Raw genomic sequence first — 19,180 nt, forward strand, 5'->3', positions numbered from 1 at the left:
GGGGAATTCGTTCCAGGCCTTGACTGTGAGGTAGGAGAAGGATCTTCCACCAGCTCTGGTCCTGTAGAAACGAGGGACGGTGTCTAGGGTGGGGTCGGCTGAACTGAGGTTTCTCTTGGGGGCTTGGAAGGAGATTCATTCTTTGAGGTATTGGGGTCCGGTGTTGTGGAGGGCTTTGTAGGCATGTGTGATCAGCTTGAAGGTTATTCTTCTTTTGACGGGTAGCCTGTGGAGGTCGCAGAGGTGTTGGGTGATGTGGTTGTGTCGTGGCATATCGAGAATAAGTCTGGCTGTGGCGTTCTGGACGGTCTGCAGTTTGCAGAGGAGTTTTTTGTTGATTCCGGCATAGAGGGCGTTGCCATAGTCCAGTCTACTGGTGATGAGTGTGTGGGTGATGGTTTTCCTGGAGTCAGGGGGAATCCACGTGTACTTCTTGCGAAGTATGTGGAGGATGTTGAAGCATGCGGAGGATACGGCCTTGATCTGGTGGTTCATGGTGAGTAAAGAGTCGAGTATGATGATGAGGTTGTGTGCATGGTCAGTTGGGGTGGGTGGATTTCCGAGGGCAGGGGCCACCAGGTGTCATCCCATGCGGAGGAGGTGGAACCAGGATGAGGACTTCTGTCTTCTTCGAGTTGAGCTTCAGGCAGCTGTTGCTCATGCAGGTCACAACGGCTTTCATCCCTTCTTGGAATTTGTGCCTGGTGATATCCGGTTCCTTGGTGAGGGAGAGGATGAGCTGGGTGTAATTGGCGTGGGAGATTTTGAGCCCGTGGTTGCGAGGGGGGGGGCGGGCATGTAGACGTTGAAGAGTGTGGGGCTGAGGGAGGATCCCTGGCTACTCCGCATCTGATCTCTGTCGTTTCTGAGAGGAAGGGTGGGAGTCTTATTCACAGTGTTCTGCTTGTGATGAATGAGCATATTCAATCTAGGGCCGTTCCTTGGATGCCGGTGTCATGCAGTCTGGTGGCTAGTGTGCTGTGGGAGACGGTGTTGAATGCTGCTGATAGGTCCAGGAGGATGAGGGCCGCCGTGTGGCATTGGTTGAGGAGGGCACGGATGTTGTCGGTGTCGGCGAGGAGGGCGGTCTCAGTGCTGTGGTTGCTGCAGAATCCGATTGAGAGGTGTCTAGGATGCTGTTGGTTTCTATAAAGTGTGCTAGTTGTGTGTTGATGGCCCTTTCAATGACTTTGGCAGAAAAAGGAAGCAGTGAGATGGGCCTGAAGTTCTTGAGGTCAGTCGGGTCTGTGGAGGGCTTCTTTAGGAGAGGGTGGACTTCAGCGTGCTTCCAGTTGTCGGGGAATGTGGCAGTGTCGAGGGAGCAGTTGAAACTTCGGCATAGCTTGGATGCGATGGCGGCCCTGTGGAAGATGTGCGGCAGGCAGGGGTCAGAAGGTGCTGCGGAGTGGATGCTCTTCATTGTTTTTAAGGTGTTTTCTGTGGTGAGAGGGGTCCAGGTGTGGAGGGTCTTTTAGGTGGCGTCGTTGGGGTGGGAGTTGAGACGGTGCTTTGGTCTTGATCGTCAAAGTTGTCATAGAGTGTCTTGATCTTGAGGTGAAAGAAGGTGATGAGTTTGTTGCAGAGGTCTTGGGAGGAGAGGGACGTCGGTTGTTTAGCTGTTTGGTTTGGCGAATTCCTGTATGATGCGAAGAGTTTATTAGTGTTGTGGGTGTTGGCGAGGATTCTGTCTTGGAAGAAGTTTTTCTTTGTTGATTTGATGAACTGGTGGTGTGCTGTGATAGCTGTTTTATAGGTGGAGTGCGCTTCCGGGGTTTTGCTGTTTCTCCACGTCTTCTCCAGTTGTTGGCAGGAGCACTTGGAATCTCGGAGATCCGTGTTGAACCAGTTGCCTTTCTTGTTGTGTCGTCTCGTGGTGTTCTGGAAGGGGGGTGAGAGTGTTGCCGCAGATGGTGATCCATTGGTGGAGGATGCCTGCCACATAGTAGGGAGTGGAGTGGAGTGCAGGTGAGGGCGGAGGTGAGGTGATTTTCGGAGACTTTGTTCCAGCTTCTGCGTGGGGGGCGGCGCAGGTGCTTGTGTGCGGGGTGTTTCGTAAAGGAGAAGTGGATGCAGTTGTGGTTGGTCCAGAGTAGTTCTGTGGTGTGGCTGAAGCAGATGTTTCCTCCGGCATTGATGGGGTCAAGTGTGTGTCCTGCTGTGAGTAAGGGTGGAGACAAGTTACTTCAGTCCTATGTTGGTGAGGTTCTCCAGGACGGTGGTGGTGTTGAGTTCACAGTGGTTGTTCAGGTGGACGTTCAGGTCTCAGAGTAGTATGTAGTCCGTAGAGGCAAGGGCGTGGGGTGCAATGTGGTCGGTGATTGCGTTGGTGAAGGGGGTGCGGAATCCAGGCGGTCTATAGGCAAGTGTTCCGCAGAAATGGATGTGTGCCATGCGGGGTGAGGCGTCCTCTGAGTTGGTGGTTGTAAATCTGAGGGAGTGTATGCCTAAGGTCCGCCCCTGCAGTATGGCATTTGGGGCAGTCGGAGGATTTTGTGGGGTCAAAGCTATGTTGATCATTGGGGTTGACATAAGCACTCTAGAGAAATTTTAAATGAATCAGTTTATGACAGTGGTTGGGTGACACTAGTCAAGTTTGTGCACAGCGGCAACCCATACCCTGTCCATCAGTGGGTGACCCGTGTCTCCCTCCCTATAGCGCCTGACACAAACATCCTGAGTAGGGAGCAAGGCCACACTTGCATGATAAAGTTTCAACATCAGTTACCTCCTGTCACTGTTGCCTATCACTAAAGCAAAGGAGGTGAATTCCTCTGGTGCCAGGGGGTAAGTTGGGACACTCACCTGCAACGCACTGTGCAAGCGGTATATTATAAAACGATCCATAGTGGTGGCTGTGGTGAAGTAGGCGTCTGTAGCATGCATAAGGGCTTAGCCATCCGAGAAGATATCTTCAGACTTGTGAAGGTCATAGCTTGTGATGGTGATGTTAACCAGGATTTCACAGTTGACAGGGAGCCTGGGGTTGACAGACAATGCTAGTGAAGGTGAGTAAAGCATGGGGCCTCCAATATTCGTTTGAATTTGTGCCACGCCCAACACATGGTGGGAAGGTCTTTCGATGTCATTGGGACCAAGAGGAATCCCGTCCGGAAGGATTGAGGCCAGAGGTGTTAGGCAGCCTACTTTATTTTGGGCTTGGTGTAAGGGAATCTGGCATCTGCATGGTACCAGTGGTGTGCATACTGGCATTGCGCCACCAGATAGTATAGGTGTGTGACAACCTAAACCCACTCCTCCCAAACGGTAGGACCAATATATCCTATCTGACTCATGGACACTGGCTGGCCCGAATGAGTCTAAGAAGTAAGCCACGAAGTGGAGGTAAAAAATGATTTGGTGAGTGGGATGGGGACATAATGATAGAGAAATTTGTGGGGGGGGAACTACAATTTTTTACAATTGCGATTCCTCCATCTTTGGATAGTTGTGAGTAAATCCACCGCTCTACCTGCGTAGTTGGTGTGTCAATTGCTGGACCGTAGTTGAGGCGCACCACCTGTTCCCTATCGCGATGCAGAAAAATGCCTAGGTATTTGACCATGCCATCGCACTAGTGCAATGAGAAGTCACAGCGGGGAGGCTTGGTAATTGCAGTGAGGGGAAATATTTCAGATTTAGACCAGTTGATCTGGAGGCCAGAGTGCCTCCAAAGCGCACAACCTCTCAAAGAATCTGGGCTAAGTTGTCGTCTGGATGCCGTAAAAATAGCAGCACATCGTCGAAGCAGAGCAATTCAAGGAGTGGGCCCAGTGTAAAATGCAGGTCACTGTGAATATTATCATTTTGGAGGTATCAGACCAGAGGGTCCATCGCTATTATAGAAAGCAAGGGAGACAGGGGGCACCCTGCCTCATTCCACATGTAAAGGGGGAGGAAAGGGATCTCTGGGCCATTGGCTCTGATGCATACTGTAGGGCTATAGTTCAAAATTCATCAATGAGAAGAACCCGCTTGGAATACTCAATATGTGAAGGGTGGTGTGAAGAAATGGCCATTCTAGAGAATTGAATGCCTTCTCTGCATCCAGTAAGGCCAACGCAGCCGGTATATCAGGGGAAATCCTATTAAGCACAGAGAAGGCGGTGCACAAATTTAAAGAGGTAGATCGCTGGGGAACGAAACCAGATTGTACAGTGACTGGAGAGCACCTTGGCCAGGATCTTGTTGAAATTTAGGAGTGACAAGGGACTATACGATCCACAATTTTGCAAATCTTTACCAGGTTTGATGAGCAGTGTTATCAACGCTTCCCGCATGGATGGAGGGAGGACCCTGAACTCCAGGGACTCAGCATATACAGCCAGTAATCGGGGAACTAAGATGTGTTTGAATTGTTTGTAAAATTCCCTGGTGAATGCATCCAGGCCGGGGCCTTGGAGCCATCTAGGGAGTCTGTGGCTTGTATGATTTCCTCACAGGAGATAGGCTCACAGAGAAATTGGCACTGGACAGTAGATAGCCACACCATGGCTACTTCTCCAGGTATTCCGTCTAGGCCGACATTTCCCAGGTGAGTCGAGTAGCATAGAGGCATGTGTGATACTGAAGCAAAGTCAACAGGACTGCCTTATTAGAATTCGCTTTGAAGTTGTCATCCGAGTATAGTTAGGTAATGTATGAGGAGCCCCTCGGGGGTTGCAAGAGGTTGGCCATCGTTTGTCCTGGACGTTCATCCTCTCCATACCTGTGGGCCCTGGCATAGTTGCAGAAAAAGTGGACATAGAGTTCAGCTAGAATCCAGAATCATGCCCAGATGAAAGCGGATGGCAATTTGGGCTCACTCTTATACGATTCAGGGCAGACCCAGCTGGAGCTTCAGTGTTGTGCGGCCATCATGGGCGTTGACACGTCAAAACACATTAACTCTTGTTTCGTCATCTACAGACTGAAGTGCACATGTGACCTCACCAATATTGGTCTGATCACCAGAAAGGTCAAGAGATGTATGCAAGAGCACATCAGTACTTTAAAAGCTGGGAAGCTTACCATTAAGTTGGTCCAACACCTTAAAGGCATGAGGCATGGACCAAAGGATTTTAAATGGAGGTACTGGGGAAGCTGGACCAGAGGCTAAATAGAGCAGAGTTAAAACTATCAAAGGAAGCTCGCTGTTTTTTGTCTTAGTAGACGGATGTATGCTCTTAACAATTTAATTGCATGCCATTACATTAGACCTTAAGTTCTCGAATATTTCCACAGAAGGGATATGTACCCAATTTTCTCATTTACTGACTTGTTAATTTCTCATAATATTGACTATCCTTGCCCCACATATAAATGATGGCACAGTTTTCTTCAGAACATTGTATACCTAGGATATCACTTTGTTTTATAACTAGTGTTTGGCGACCTGTAGCATATTATTTTGTCTTGTTTGCCCAAGATATCTGTAAATAATAATTTAGCTCTGTGGCTATGTTGACATTCACAAAATAGCAATCGATTGGTTGACTCTATAGCCAGTCCGGCATATTACTTTCAAAAGTCTTTGCCTGTCCCGGTCTAGTTTTCCAATCCCAGCTTCCCTCCTATTTTTTACACTGTAACAACGTTGCCACACACAAGATTAAACAGTTCCTTTAATGCACTTTCTTTGTTTTTATTGTGTCATTATTTGTGTTTTGACTAATGTTTAGTGCCAGGGAACACTAATATAGGGTGTCCCAGATTACGACTCTTCCATTCTGCCAGATAGCAGTGTTGACTTTTCTGAAATGCCGCCCGTTTCTACTGAGGTGATCGGGGATTACCTCCAATATGGCGCTATCGCCGGCACCATTCTAGTTGACTGGGATGGGATTGCGTTTCAGGAAGTCACCAGATATATTTACAGTGAGCGAGCATGGCTCAGGTGGACTCCCTGACGTTGTAAGGAGTAAGGGCCATACTTGTGATCCGTCTGCATGTTGTGTCTACGTACTGCGTTGTTTGCTGGTCATCAGCCTTGGGTATCAAGCTTCCTTGCTAATTTTGGAGGTTTACAGTGGGGTAGAGATCAAGCAACTGGCTATGTAGGCTTTGTCTGGACCAAACTAGTCGCCAGGGTTGGAAACTGGTAACGGGTTCACCCTGGCGTAAAATGTTATAGGACCCTGTACAGAGAATTGTCGTATGTCTTTTTACCTGTAACAATCTGCAGCTGATTATTGATTTATAGCTGACTAATCACAAGCAGTCTATTCCATGCTGTATTGAGTACACAATTTCTTGATTTGTCTTGGGTGGAAAAATTAGTGTGAATTCACCTGACTTTTGAAACCAGTGCCCATGAATATGTACTCACCTGGCAGATGCTTGGTAATTATTAATAATTCTCTTTTTTTGGGTGAACAAATAAGATGTTTGTCAGTTAAGAGCTTTTAATTTGGACCACTATTGTTTTTTTAACCGTCTCTCTCCTAGGTGCTGTGCATAAAATGGGTGATCAAATGGCCTTTTAGCCCTGATGAAATTGCCTCAATTCTTATTGGCCATTAAACATGTAAGCCTCCCATGATTATTGGTCAGAACATGTGATTTTGTTTTTAGCCATGCGCCATGGTCTGGATTATTAATTTATTCTGAACAATTCCTTGTACACATTTTTAGTTTGATTATCTGAGTGTATCTCAACACTCTTTTGTTTGAGGGCCTGGCATAATTGATTGTAGGGTGACACACGAGGGTTTTGTATACATATTGTCCCCCTTCCATGAGTGTGACAAAGTGTTGTCTGGGGAATGTGTTTTCCCTCAGTTCTACTCCTGGTTGTTTCCCCTGCATTAAGAAGCTCTGCCAATGTTGAGAAGCAGTATCCAGTTGGGATTGGCACTCAATGGGTTCATGGTGGTAGCTTACTTGAGACGTCTCCAAATTTGATGCCATAATGATTAAGCACCTAGTATAAAGTATGTCTTTTGAATATATATGTACACCCCCTCTTTTTGAAAACGATTATTCAGCTGGTCAAGTCCCTTGCCTAGAGTGCTCTTCAAGGGGATTTAATACTATAGAATTTTTCCTGGGGTGCAGGAAATAGGGATTTGTTGTTGATTCCCATATATGATTGAAGGGTTCCCCTTTTTAGGTCGAAGCCAACCAGGCAGCTTACTGTATTCTTCCACCCATTCTGGATTTCTGTAAACAGGCCTTTAAATCTTGTTCTTAGCTTGTAATATTTGCTATACATTCAAAGACAGAGGTCAAATGTTAGGCTCTGTCTTCCAGTGAGCTTGGTGTTTACTTTTCTTTCTCTGACTTCAAAGTGAGAGGAGTTATGTAACAATTATGCTGGTTATTGGGCGTGTGCTTGAGGAAGGCTGTACAATGTTATTTTTTATTCTAGCACCTAACAAAATGTAAATGTCTGTAAATTAGCTTTGCAGATGTTTCAGAATACATGTGAATTAGGAAAGCCAAAATAAAACAATTCTTTTGATAATTCTGAAATGTAGTGGAAACAAATATTTTAATAAGTTCAAAACAAATTAATACACTAAGTGATGGCATTTCCACACATCGTTTGTGTTCTGTATATTTTTATCAGTACAATTGTAATGGCCATTTCAAATTGAGATGTGTTTTCTATAATGGCAGTGCGTTACCACACCTTGCATACTCTACTTTACCCCACCCCACTCTGCACCACTCCACACCACCACACACCACTCCACACAGCGTCACTGCACTCTACCCTACACCACTCAACTTTACACCACTTCACTCTACGCCTCTCTATACCACTGTACCCCACACTACTATGCTCCACTGCACTCTAGGCCACTCTAATCTACTCTGCACTCTGCACCACTCTATCCCCTGTACTCTATTGTGCGCCACTCTACTCTGAAACAATCTGCCTATGCCTCTGCACTCTGCTCCACTCTATTCTGCGCACTCCACTCTACACCACTTTACTCAGATCCAATGCACCCTACACACTGCACTCTATGCCAGTCTACTCTGCCCTCAATGCCACTATACTCTACAACACCTTACACCGCTGCACTCCGTCTCTGCTCTCTACGCTACTGTACACCACTGTACTCTATGCCTTTGCTCTCTAGACCACTCTACTCTCTGCCACTCCACTGTACCCTGCACCACTCCACTACACCCTTGTTCCTGCCACTCCACGCCACTCCACTCTACATCACTCCACTCTATGCTGCTCTACTCTGCACTACTCCACTCTATGCCCCTCTACTCTGCACTCTCTCCACTGAACCCTACACCACTCTTCTCTTCACAGCCACTATACACTAATCCACTCTTCACTAATCCACTCTACACTAATCCACTCCTAACCAATCCACTCTACATGAATCCACTGTAATCTACTATGCACCACCTCAGTCTACCCTCTGCCGCTCCTTGCCACTCTATTCTACACTGCTGCCCTTTATAATTCTGCATTCTATGCCACTGCAGTCTACACCACTTTACCCAAAACCAATACACTGTACACCAATCTACTCTGGACCTCTGCACTGTACACCAGTATACTCTGCAATAATGTACGCCACTCTACTCTACAATAATGTATGCCACTCTACTCTACACCAGTTCACTCTCAATTTACTCTGTACCACTCTATACTACTGCTGTCTACACCAATGCACTGTACAGCACATTACTCTACACCACTGCACTCTTCAACACTCTACTCTGCACCACTCTACTCAATGCCAGTGCACTCTACCACACTCTACTATGCACCACTCTGCTCTGCGCCACTCCACTCTACACCACTACACCTTGTACCACTCCACATCACTCTGTTTTATGCAACTTTTCTCTACTCTGAAACAATCTACTGTATGCCACAACACTCCGCATCACTGCAATGATTCTGCACCACTGCAATGATTCTGCACCACTCTACTAAACGCCACAACACTCTACATCCCTTTACTGTATGCCAATGCACTCTACATTACTCAAAGCCAGTGTACTCTACACCAATCTACTCTGCACCCAGGCCCGGACTGGCCGTTGCAGGCACCGGGCAATCCCCCGGTGGGCCGCACGGGTGGGGGCCGGTTTGGGGCTGCAAAAACGGCCCTGTAACAAAATCGGCCGAAAACCGGCCCTGGCATAGAGTGCGGCCGGCCCCCCCTCCCCCTGGGGGGAGGGGAGGGAGGGACCAGCCGAGCACTTTGCCAGGGCCGGTTTTGGTTCCCAGTCCGGCCCTGTCTGCACCACTGTAATTTTTGTCACTTCACTCTAGGCCACTCTACAACACTCCACTCTATGATATTGCACTCTGACTCTCTACTCCATTAAACTCTACTACACTCTGACACTCCCCTCCACTCTACAACTCTATTCCACTCTACAACTCTCTATGCAACTCCCTGTATGCCACTCTATTCCTTTTTACTCCAGTCTGTTCTGCAACACCCTACTCCACTGTACTCAACTCCACTACTCCTCTCTGACACTCCACTCTACTTGTTGCCACTAGACTCAACCGCACTATGCTCCACTCTGTCATTCCACAGTCTTACACTTCAACACTCTATGCCCTTCCACAACAATTCCAGTCTACGACACTCTACAACACACCACTTCATGACACTTCATGCCACTTCACGCCACTCAACTCTACTCCACACCACTCCATAACACTCCACTCTGACACGCCACTCTTGTTGACCCCACTAATGTTTAGCCATGCTGAACAGCAGCCACGCTGGTGTACAACATGGCTAAAACATATTGGCAAAGCCAATTGCTCTTGCATAGGCGAGACCTATTGATTGTGCCAAAGCCTGATTCCTTTACGTCCCTCTAATCTCCTTTTAGTTTCGACACAGCAGGCCTGCCACTCCTTTTAGGCAGAGTTACTTGTGCCGTCAGGAAAAGTGCTGTCCGTGCGAGAGAGCCGATGGATGACCCACTTACTGCCCCATACTGTACGCTGTGTTGGCGGGAAGCATAATGGAATGACTAATGAAAAGACCAATAGATGAAGTGGTCCGTTTCAAAGCCCATCTATGTTTATATGTCTATGTATTTTTGTAGGTTTTATTTTTATTACATGAGGTTAGTCGAAAGCTAGAACTGTCTCCAGGTCACACTAAAAAGAGCTTATGTGATCCTTAGGCACAACACGAGTTAGTTACTGCCAAAGACAGTCTTGCAACTGACAACAAGGAATATAGGCTAGCCGTAGTGCTAGTGTGGATAGCAGTACCAGTATTTAATGGCAGTATACTATGCACCTCAACAACCAATAACTGAGCAGTATTATCAGAAGGGGAGGGACACTCACAGGTTATTGCCCTAGTGAGAGGTCAGAAGGGAATATCAGGGGCACTAGGTCACCCCCAGTTAGTTACTACCTGGGAGTGACCTCACCTTGCAATATTATTTATTTTTGTGAGATGGCGAGAGAGGGCGTCTAGTTTTATTATGGCTACTGGGTGACAATGCTGAAATAGGGGCTTGTTTTTCGTAAATTTACAGTGCTGGCATCTCAGAAAACGGATTGCCATGTTGACTGGAATATAGATTTACCAGTAGATTTCACATAATAAAAAGTTAACTATAGAGTTCTGTGCTTTTCAAAGACGTGTGTTATAAAGACAAGACGCAGTGATATGTAACTTTTGAAAGTGAAGAGGCTTGCCTTATTCTTGGCTATGACTTGTCATAGGTTGATATTGACCTGAAAGGAGCCAATCAAGTTGCACTATTTGGTATTGCAGAGGTCTCTGATTTACAATAAGTATTAGCCTTTTGGCAGGAGAGTTTTTGTTAATTTAATATTTCTTCACTTCCTTGCTGCCTATTGCAAATGTATATATTGAACTGAAAAGGAGACCGAAACTGCATAAAACACAGCTCAACCTGCCCTTCTAACAAAAAAACTCAATAAATCATTTCACAGTATTTATCTTCTTACTTCTTTGAAATCAAAGTGTTCAAACTTTGGGAAAGATTTCACACCTGGGAAAAGACAAACTTGAATGGATATTGCCATATATAAATATCCCTACAGCCATCCCACCATCTCTGAACAGATTATGATTGTGAAAGATATTGTATGTAATAGTATATATGCAGTTGCATTTATAGTGCAGGTGCATGTAGTGTACCTTTAGGCGTATGCCTAGTAGTAGTGCTCTGAGGATCACTCATTCTTTCAAGGCCATGCCAGCAGTGCTCCAGCACCCCATCTCGGCTGATAAACTTGCCTAGAGACCTTCTGTCAGTTATCATTCCGGTATGGCTGCAGCAATCTTCATCCAAGAATGAATTCCACTGGACCTGTTGCAGATTAGAGGGCCCTTTGAGAGCCATACCTGCAGAGAACATGCCAGTCACCTTTGGGACTGATGTTTCCCACAGATGTTTTTAAATACTCTGGCAACAGTCGCGGGTTTTGCATTGCTAAACAGGTTGTTAAAGATGATCCGGGTGTCTGTCCCACCTCGACGGGGATATTCGGGCCTTAGAACTCCAATATTTTAACACTGGCGGGATGGACCTTCTTGCGTCCATTCACAGTAAACTTGCGAAGTATAAGGAGGAGGCACTTCGAAAGACCCATTAACTGGGAAGAGAGGTTCAAGTTGGACGTTACAGTGAGGGGGAGAGGACAGGCAAGAACATGACTGGTATGCTTCGTAAGCCCTGGGCGAGTGACTGCGTGGTGGACTTATTAGAAGGGTAAACAAATGAGGAGAGCAAGGATTATGTCTGGGTACGTCCCTATCCCCAAAGGTAAAGTACAAACAAAGTGGACTAACCCACTCGCAAAAGCGACTCACTCGTATTCTGATTTGGATGAGTGCCAGAACACCATTAGGTTTATGTAAAGACCCCTCACCCACCAACCTAGTTGGTGGCATGCTTCATCATTGGGGTCCCAATGGGTTAGCCGGATGCCACTGAGTTGTGCTACAACGCCTGATTACAGCAGAGCTGGTTTGGTGTGTTTGTGAAGGAAGTGGTGCAAGTTAAAATTATCTCTGGGGGTCCTTACTAAATAAACTGTCCTGAATAGATGTGCTCAATCTAGATTTAATCATCTAGCATGAGCTGGATTTACTGAGTGGTTACTCTTTTGACTGGCTTCCCCCTCCGTCCTTATTTCCTTCCCCTCTTGCTCCCTCCCTTCTAACACCCCCGCCACTTCTTTCCTCCCCGTCTCATAGTGCATTATCTGTGTAACAGTGCTAATAGGAAGATTACTTAATGCACCGGTTGAAATGCATGCTGTATTCCTGTTTTGTATGTTAAGAAAACTCAATAAATAAAATAAAAAACTACTACAGCAACTATTTTGAACCAACTCCTCATCGCACTCCAGCTCTAGAAATTCATCGAGCCAGAGGTCTGGGGGTCGCACTTTATGGTGCAGAACTGTGGGACTTGGACCAGATAAAGAGCCTAGAGCTGGCAGAAAATAAATGTATAAGGTCATTACTAAAACTGCCACATAGTACTCCACTTCTACCGGTTCGGCTAGATCATGGCCTGAGAAGTGTTAAACACATAGCAGAATTGAAATCCCTATTGTTTTGGGTCAGAATATGAACTGATAAAACTCAAATCCCAGTAAAAGAAGCTGTAGAGGAAGTGCAGATCCTCGATAGAGGAGTAGAACGGGTGAAGTGGTTTAGAGAGGTGAGGTATTGGTTAATGAGACTGGGGCTGAAGGCTATTTGGGAAGACCCTAAATCCCTGATGAAAGATGCAGTACCTCTTTTCAAAGCAAAGTTCTGGGCTTTTCTTCAGGACTCCTGCTATGACGTTGCAGCACAGGGCACACTAACAGGAAGATACTTGGAATTCAAATTAACATTTTTATTTGAGGCTACCATGGATGTAATTGAACCTCCACATGCACGTGCACTTTACAGACAATTCAGGCATTGACCTCTACTGCTGAATTATATTAGAAGTAGATGGACTCAGGCTACTGTAACCCCTATGTGCCCTGCATGTTCCCTTAGTCCTGAATCATATACCTCCATGTCGGCTTTTATCATCTAGGTATCCAGGAGATGCTTTGCGAGTACTATCAGATTTCACAAAATGGTTAGTATTAACCATTAGGTTCGGTCTGGAGCATTAGGTCTAAGTTGCTAACCGTAGGGTAAAGCATAGGACAACACATGCTAAAGCATAATATGTAAACAAAATTGACTCTTTTGATTAATATTTGTTTTAATGTTAAACATCACATGTTTTGAATCTTTTTTTGTCATTTTATTTATGACTTTTTATGCTATGTATTATTGTCTAACATATTGTATCAGTAAGCCTGTTGTCTATAAACTTTGTGAATGACTTCTATTTGATCGAATAAAGGAGCACAACGTCAACTCCTCAGAGTCCTTTCTACCAACACTATGTATTTGTGTGAATAGACATTCACATACCTGTATGCAAACTACTTCCAACAAGAGGTAAATAATAACCTCTCTCACTCCCTTAAATGTTAAAATTACTATGTAAGACTTCATGCGACTTACTATCAGCTTATTGCTTGGGGGAATGTGCTATATTTGATTGCACTTCTGAGAGAATGGATAGACTCCTGTCGCCGAAGGGCGGTGTTTACACTTTGAAAAAACCTGTAGTAAAACAGCTATATACTTGTTTTCAAAATGTGGGTTTGGAGGAGAGCGGCACACAAAGCGCCCTTCATGAACTGGCCTTTTTACGGCACATGTACAGTAGATATTGCCAAGGGAACAGTACGACTCTTCGGCGTTTGCAGTGACTAACAGGCTGGTGTTTGTTTTTTTCACAGCTCCACCAGCAGCTCAGCCTGCCTCTCTTGTCAGCCGGGCTCTTTTTCTAACGAAACCGGGGCGTCGCTGTGCAAACCGTGTGCTAAAGGTAATTGTAAATTCCGGCCTATTTTAACTGAGCTGGAGAACTGCAAATCTGCAATTGTGTATTTTGAATTGGAAATATTGTTCACATTTTATTTATGAAGCTATGAAGAATGAACCGATAAGGTTATCAGTGAATAGGGGACCGCTTCTCGACTTACTACTTAGCTCAGTGTGGGTAGGAGTCCACGTGCCTTATTCACAAATTTAGTTTTGGCCCACTCACACTTTTTTTTAAAGGATTTTATTGAATTATCTTGGCTCTTTTACAGCATTGATGAAACAGAATGGTGACACCATATCAAATAAATAGGAAAATAAAAACAATGTCAAAATGTCAGTATAACAGAAGACAGGCAAGCAGCCTCAATGATGGAGCGAAGATCAAGGGAGTACATACATATTGATACTCTTCCGACCACAGCATCTAAATCCACCCTGGCCAACACTTGGCTTAAATATTTCCTTGGTAAGTAAAAAGAGAGGATTTCTCCTGGGACTATTTTGTTACCCTCTAATCCGTATTAGTCATGGGTAATATTTCTGTCAAAAAGCTCACTTTTTTATGTCATTCTTCCATTCCTCATACATTCAGTTCCTCAAAGGTAATTTGGTGACATCAATTAAACAGAACTAATTAAGAAAAACACAGTTTATCTTTAATAAAATTAATAATGACATATAATACAACAAACAATCAATAAATATAAATGACAGATAAAAAGTCCTATTGACCAACAGTTTTGGCTATACGTGGAGTTAAAATTACAAGTTGTATGTGAAAACCATATGTAAGACTAAATTTTGGAGAGCTGACAACCAAGTGAAGTGCAAAAAATAAAAAGCATCTCAAATTCCGTTACTCCACATTGAACTCATTGTATATTTTTAACCAGGTGTCCATTAATCATTTCATCAACATAAACACACGTGTGGTTCCTGGGATGTAACATTCAATGATGCGTCTACGCGTTTCGGTAGCTCATATGTTTCTCTATGCCACCACCTTCAGGACAATGTATGTATAAAATAGCTCTCTTCTCATAGCAGCATATATATCCTTTTAAGTTCTAAATAACATTACAAGGTATCTTCTGGTTTGTCACCAAACAATACCAGACCATGTACTTCAGATAAACCTTGGGGTCCTCTTTTCCTATGGTAGAGTTCCGATTATTCAAATAACTATTTTCGTTGTGATCGGGTACTGTGGAACAAGCGGAACTAACAGAGCTCCATGCGCTTCTCTAAGGACGATTTATATATTCTTAGATGTATCAATCACTATATGGTGATATCACTGGGATATACTTCTAATGTTTATATAGAGAAGTTCCTTAGTCCCGTTTTCAGTACTTGCCGATAGTCCGATTTTTGTGCACGTTAGTTCCAAGCGTGTCACCCTTCTGCCGTCTTTACAGGATCCTCCTTGACAGAGGACCGCTCTAGCCCATAAATATACAAGAACTGTTTAAACCAGGTAATAGCAATTGGAGGGGTTGGATCAAGCCAAAAACGTGCGAGCAGTATCCTAGCCATTAGAATAATAAAAAAACAATACCTTTCAAATGCAAGGGGACTTCATGCGATGTACCAAAAATTATCAGCTGAGCGAACAGATAAGTATGCCTTAGAGTAACCCTAGAAATCTCCTCACAGAACCTCTGCTAATATTTATGCGATGTGCCACACGAGTAGAAAATATGCACACTGTCAGCTCTCACCTTACCCCACCTCAAGCGTTCCAAACTAGTCTGACATTCCCAGTTGAATAATCGGATCAGAGTGTAATATGTATCTTTAACAATCTTAAAACAATGTATTTTCGGCCTGGAGCCTTTCACAAATATATTACTCAACTGGATTGACTCCCTAATAACATCAGCAGCCATTTGTAGTGATAGTTTACAAGTCCATCTGGAGGCTTAGATGAATATATTATCGTATTGGACCAAATGTAGTAATTTATAAAATTGACTAATCGTCTCTCTTCCATGGGTTCTGTGCAAAAATTCAGCAGCCCTGAGTCTTTAACTTGCTTGTTAAAGAACTTTGAAATTTGTATATACTTAAAAAAAACATGTGCTCTGAACCTCAAATCATGTAACTAAATCCGAAAAGGATAAGACCTGATGTCCAATGAACAGCTGACCTACCGATTGCAGGAGCGACCTAGACCAGTCTACCATGTGCAAATCATTAGAAAAGAGATAAACTCTGGGTTAAACAATAAAGGCATATAACGAGGTAGGGGGCAATGGAATGTTTAGCCATTAAACTTTGCCACATCTGGTAAAACACCAGGAGAGTCTAAAACAGAGTACGCTTGAAATAAGAAGGATCGTAAAACCATACCTTTTGGCCAACATCGAAATACAGAGACTGCAAGTGCTAGGACTTATTTCAAATCTCTACTAGACATACGCTCCGAGATAGCTGACCAAAAATTATGATTTAAACTTGGAAGCAACCACCCACCTTTATCGTTCGGTAGTTGGAAGATCCGTATTATGCAGCAAGAGCACTTCTATTCCCCAATGAGCTGGGTACAAGACCTTTCGTCCCAAGAGAAGAAAGGAACTTTTAAATATAAAAGAATGGCTCTAAATAGATATATGAATTTGGGGAGTATCACCATTTTGATCAGGTCAAAAAATCCCTACAGACCTACTAGTAATCTGTTCCATTTTTTAGATAGGCACCTAGATTTAGCCAAAACAGGTTCGTGATTTAATGGCATGTACAATAAGGAGCAATAGAGGGATTAACAGAGCAGGTCGCCCTCCACTCAAAACAAAATATATCAACAAACAACTGCTCTGGTACTGGACTGTTATTTTAAAAAAACACAAACACCAGACTTGGCTACTATACTGATGGAATTGCTTCTGAAATGCTATTCAAAATAGGGTTTTGCTGTCAGATTTTAAAACAAAGTGTGTCTTCTGCCCCTACTTGGATCCCCTTCTAAAAGTGCCCCATGAAAAAAGTGTGTCAAGGTCTGAAAGTGCCTCACGTAAGTACCACCAAAGGAGCTGCTGGTAGGTACTCACAAGTATACTCCCATCTTCATCATCGGTTTCTTTCAAGACCAAAATGAAATGTGTAAAAACAGTGTAAAGCAAGGCTACTCTAATTGTGTGTGAACAAAATGGACCGCACACGTTAATCATGTGCTATCCTACTATGACCCCATAGTGCAAAGGAAAAAAATGTTTTTTATTTTGCTTCTCCAAGCTAAAAATGAGATAGGACCCACTGGCGATACTGCCAACTTTAATCGATGCCGTGGACCTACTTCAATTAAAAAACACACAATGTTGCAAACCACTCTAGTTTAGGGAAGGCCAACATGTTTCATTGCCAAAGAAACGTTCGGCAATTTCGTCAGGGCTCGGGGTCAGTCTTCACCACACTAGTATTCCTTCATGAGCTAGTAGGTGGTTGCCCTCAATGCTCCTACCGGCAACCCACCTCGTGGGGATGTGTGTGATTTCTGCAACACATGTATCACATCACCCTGACGTGTATTCACAGTTGCTTATTGTCAACCGGTACGCCTGCTGCGTCTGGTACCAGACTCAGAGTTGACAAGAACCAACCGTGAATACACCCCCATAATCCACAAACTAAACCTACCCCTCCCTTTATTCCAACACTCACCATAAAGCTAATCCTTACCCTAACATTCACTCATTGTAAAACATAGATTGCACCCTAACCGTGGCCATCTCCCTGACCACAATTAAAATACTATAAATATTTTAACATTTTCAATTACGTTTTTTGACAAACTTTTTGTTTTCAAAGCAATATTTTTACAAGCTACATATTTTGAACATTTGGTCTTTCTAACTTTATGATTAGACCATTTACATATTATTGTCAGTAGTAGAGGTTTTGACAGGCGTTGAAAGTCAAGGTGTATCCATTAGACTGCTGCATGATTCCACTGTGCAGAACAATCAACCAGCCAATAGGCCACATACTGTACCTTGCAGTAAGGTGTGTATTATTTCTTGCAACATTCCATTTCAGTTCTTAAAGATACTTAGTTATAGAATCTTTGCAAAGCGTGACCAACATTAACTTGGTATCACTGGTTCCAGAGCATTAAACTTACATTCATGCAGAAGAACAAAATGTTTATTTTATATTTGCATTATCTTCTAGCATTAAACACATGTGAAGTTATATTAGCCCCAGTAAAAACCTAAGTCTTTATAACCCTATATCCGTCTGTCTGTTGGTCTGGCTGTATGTGAAAAAAGAGGTGTTTCAAATGGGTGTTTAATGGGAGTTAAGGATACATTTGGTGTTTCCTTTATAATAAAAATTTCAAAAAGTAAAAAAACTGGTAGATGCCTCAGTTTAGGGGTTTAAATGCCCATAGATTCTCGGTTACCAAGGAATGGTGACATAAAGGGCCATATTCAGTACATTTAAGTCATGCATGTCACCACTGCTGGATTAGTTTAACAAAACTATATCCATGATGCAGAAAAATAAGAATTGTATATGAAATGTATCATCCCCATCTATGATTTTTGTTGTTGTTGCCATTTAGCCATTGATATATCAGAATTACCAACTTTATTTCTGAAAGGGGATGTTGACTAGTGTGGGTAAGCTACGAACTTTTGAGCCCAAGGGTCTGGGTTCTAATCCTGGTTTCAGCTCTTGATTGGAAATCAGTCTTTTGGGGATAATAGGCCCCCTTTATTTTATATTGGAAATCAGTCAAATTAAAGCAGTTTTAAATATGTGAAACCTAATGACATTTTATATTTTTAAAAAGTGTGCATCTGCAACTGTGAGCCCCAACCAGACATTTTCACTCTTGTAACCCTCATGCCCCCTCTCCCCTTCCAACACCCAGTAGACCAGCCTGATCTGGCCCACCATCGTCCCTCAAGGAACTGCAACAACCATGCAGTCCACACACTCTGGAGCACCCTCGGACCCTTGCCCTCACCACATCTTCAATAAAGGACTGGACCCCCATCAACGTAGCCTTCACCCTGATCCTAAGTGGCTCAGGCATCACAGCCACCTACCCGGATACCTGGAAACACACCATAGTACTCGCCCCCACCTCAGGAAATCCTCAGCAGACCCGAAGATAAACTCCTAGCCACCAACCTCACTGCCCATCACTTCAACAACACCACTCAGTCTAGATTCAAGCACAACCCCTGTGAAGAGGCTGCCCTCGTTGCTGCCAAGGGTGACATCCGGATGATCATGAACAGAGATGATAGATGGCCCTCATACTACTGGATTTTTCTGCAGCCTTCGATACAGACTCCCACCCCATCCATAGCAAA

The 19,180-nt window shown here is 44.0% G+C and overlaps 1 protein-coding gene across 1 annotated transcript in view; it reads left to right on the forward strand.

Moving 5' to 3' along the window:
• The window catches only part of LOC144821490 (uncharacterized), a 537,248-nt gene that overhangs the window by 348,738 nt on the left and 169,330 nt on the right, over positions 1–19,180 (forward strand). The window contains exon 4 of the mRNA XM_078678609.1: positions 13,769–13,857. Within this exon, the coding sequence (XP_078534735.1) occupies positions 13,769–13,857 (89 nt within the window). The remainder of the gene's footprint in view (positions 1–13,768; positions 13,858–19,180) is intronic.

The sequence above is a fragment of the Lissotriton helveticus genome, chromosome 2_2 (assembly GCF_964261635.1).
Source record: "Lissotriton helveticus chromosome 2_2, aLisHel1.1, whole genome shotgun sequence".
Classification (NCBI taxonomy): Eukaryota; Metazoa; Chordata; class Amphibia; order Caudata; family Salamandridae; genus Lissotriton; species Lissotriton helveticus.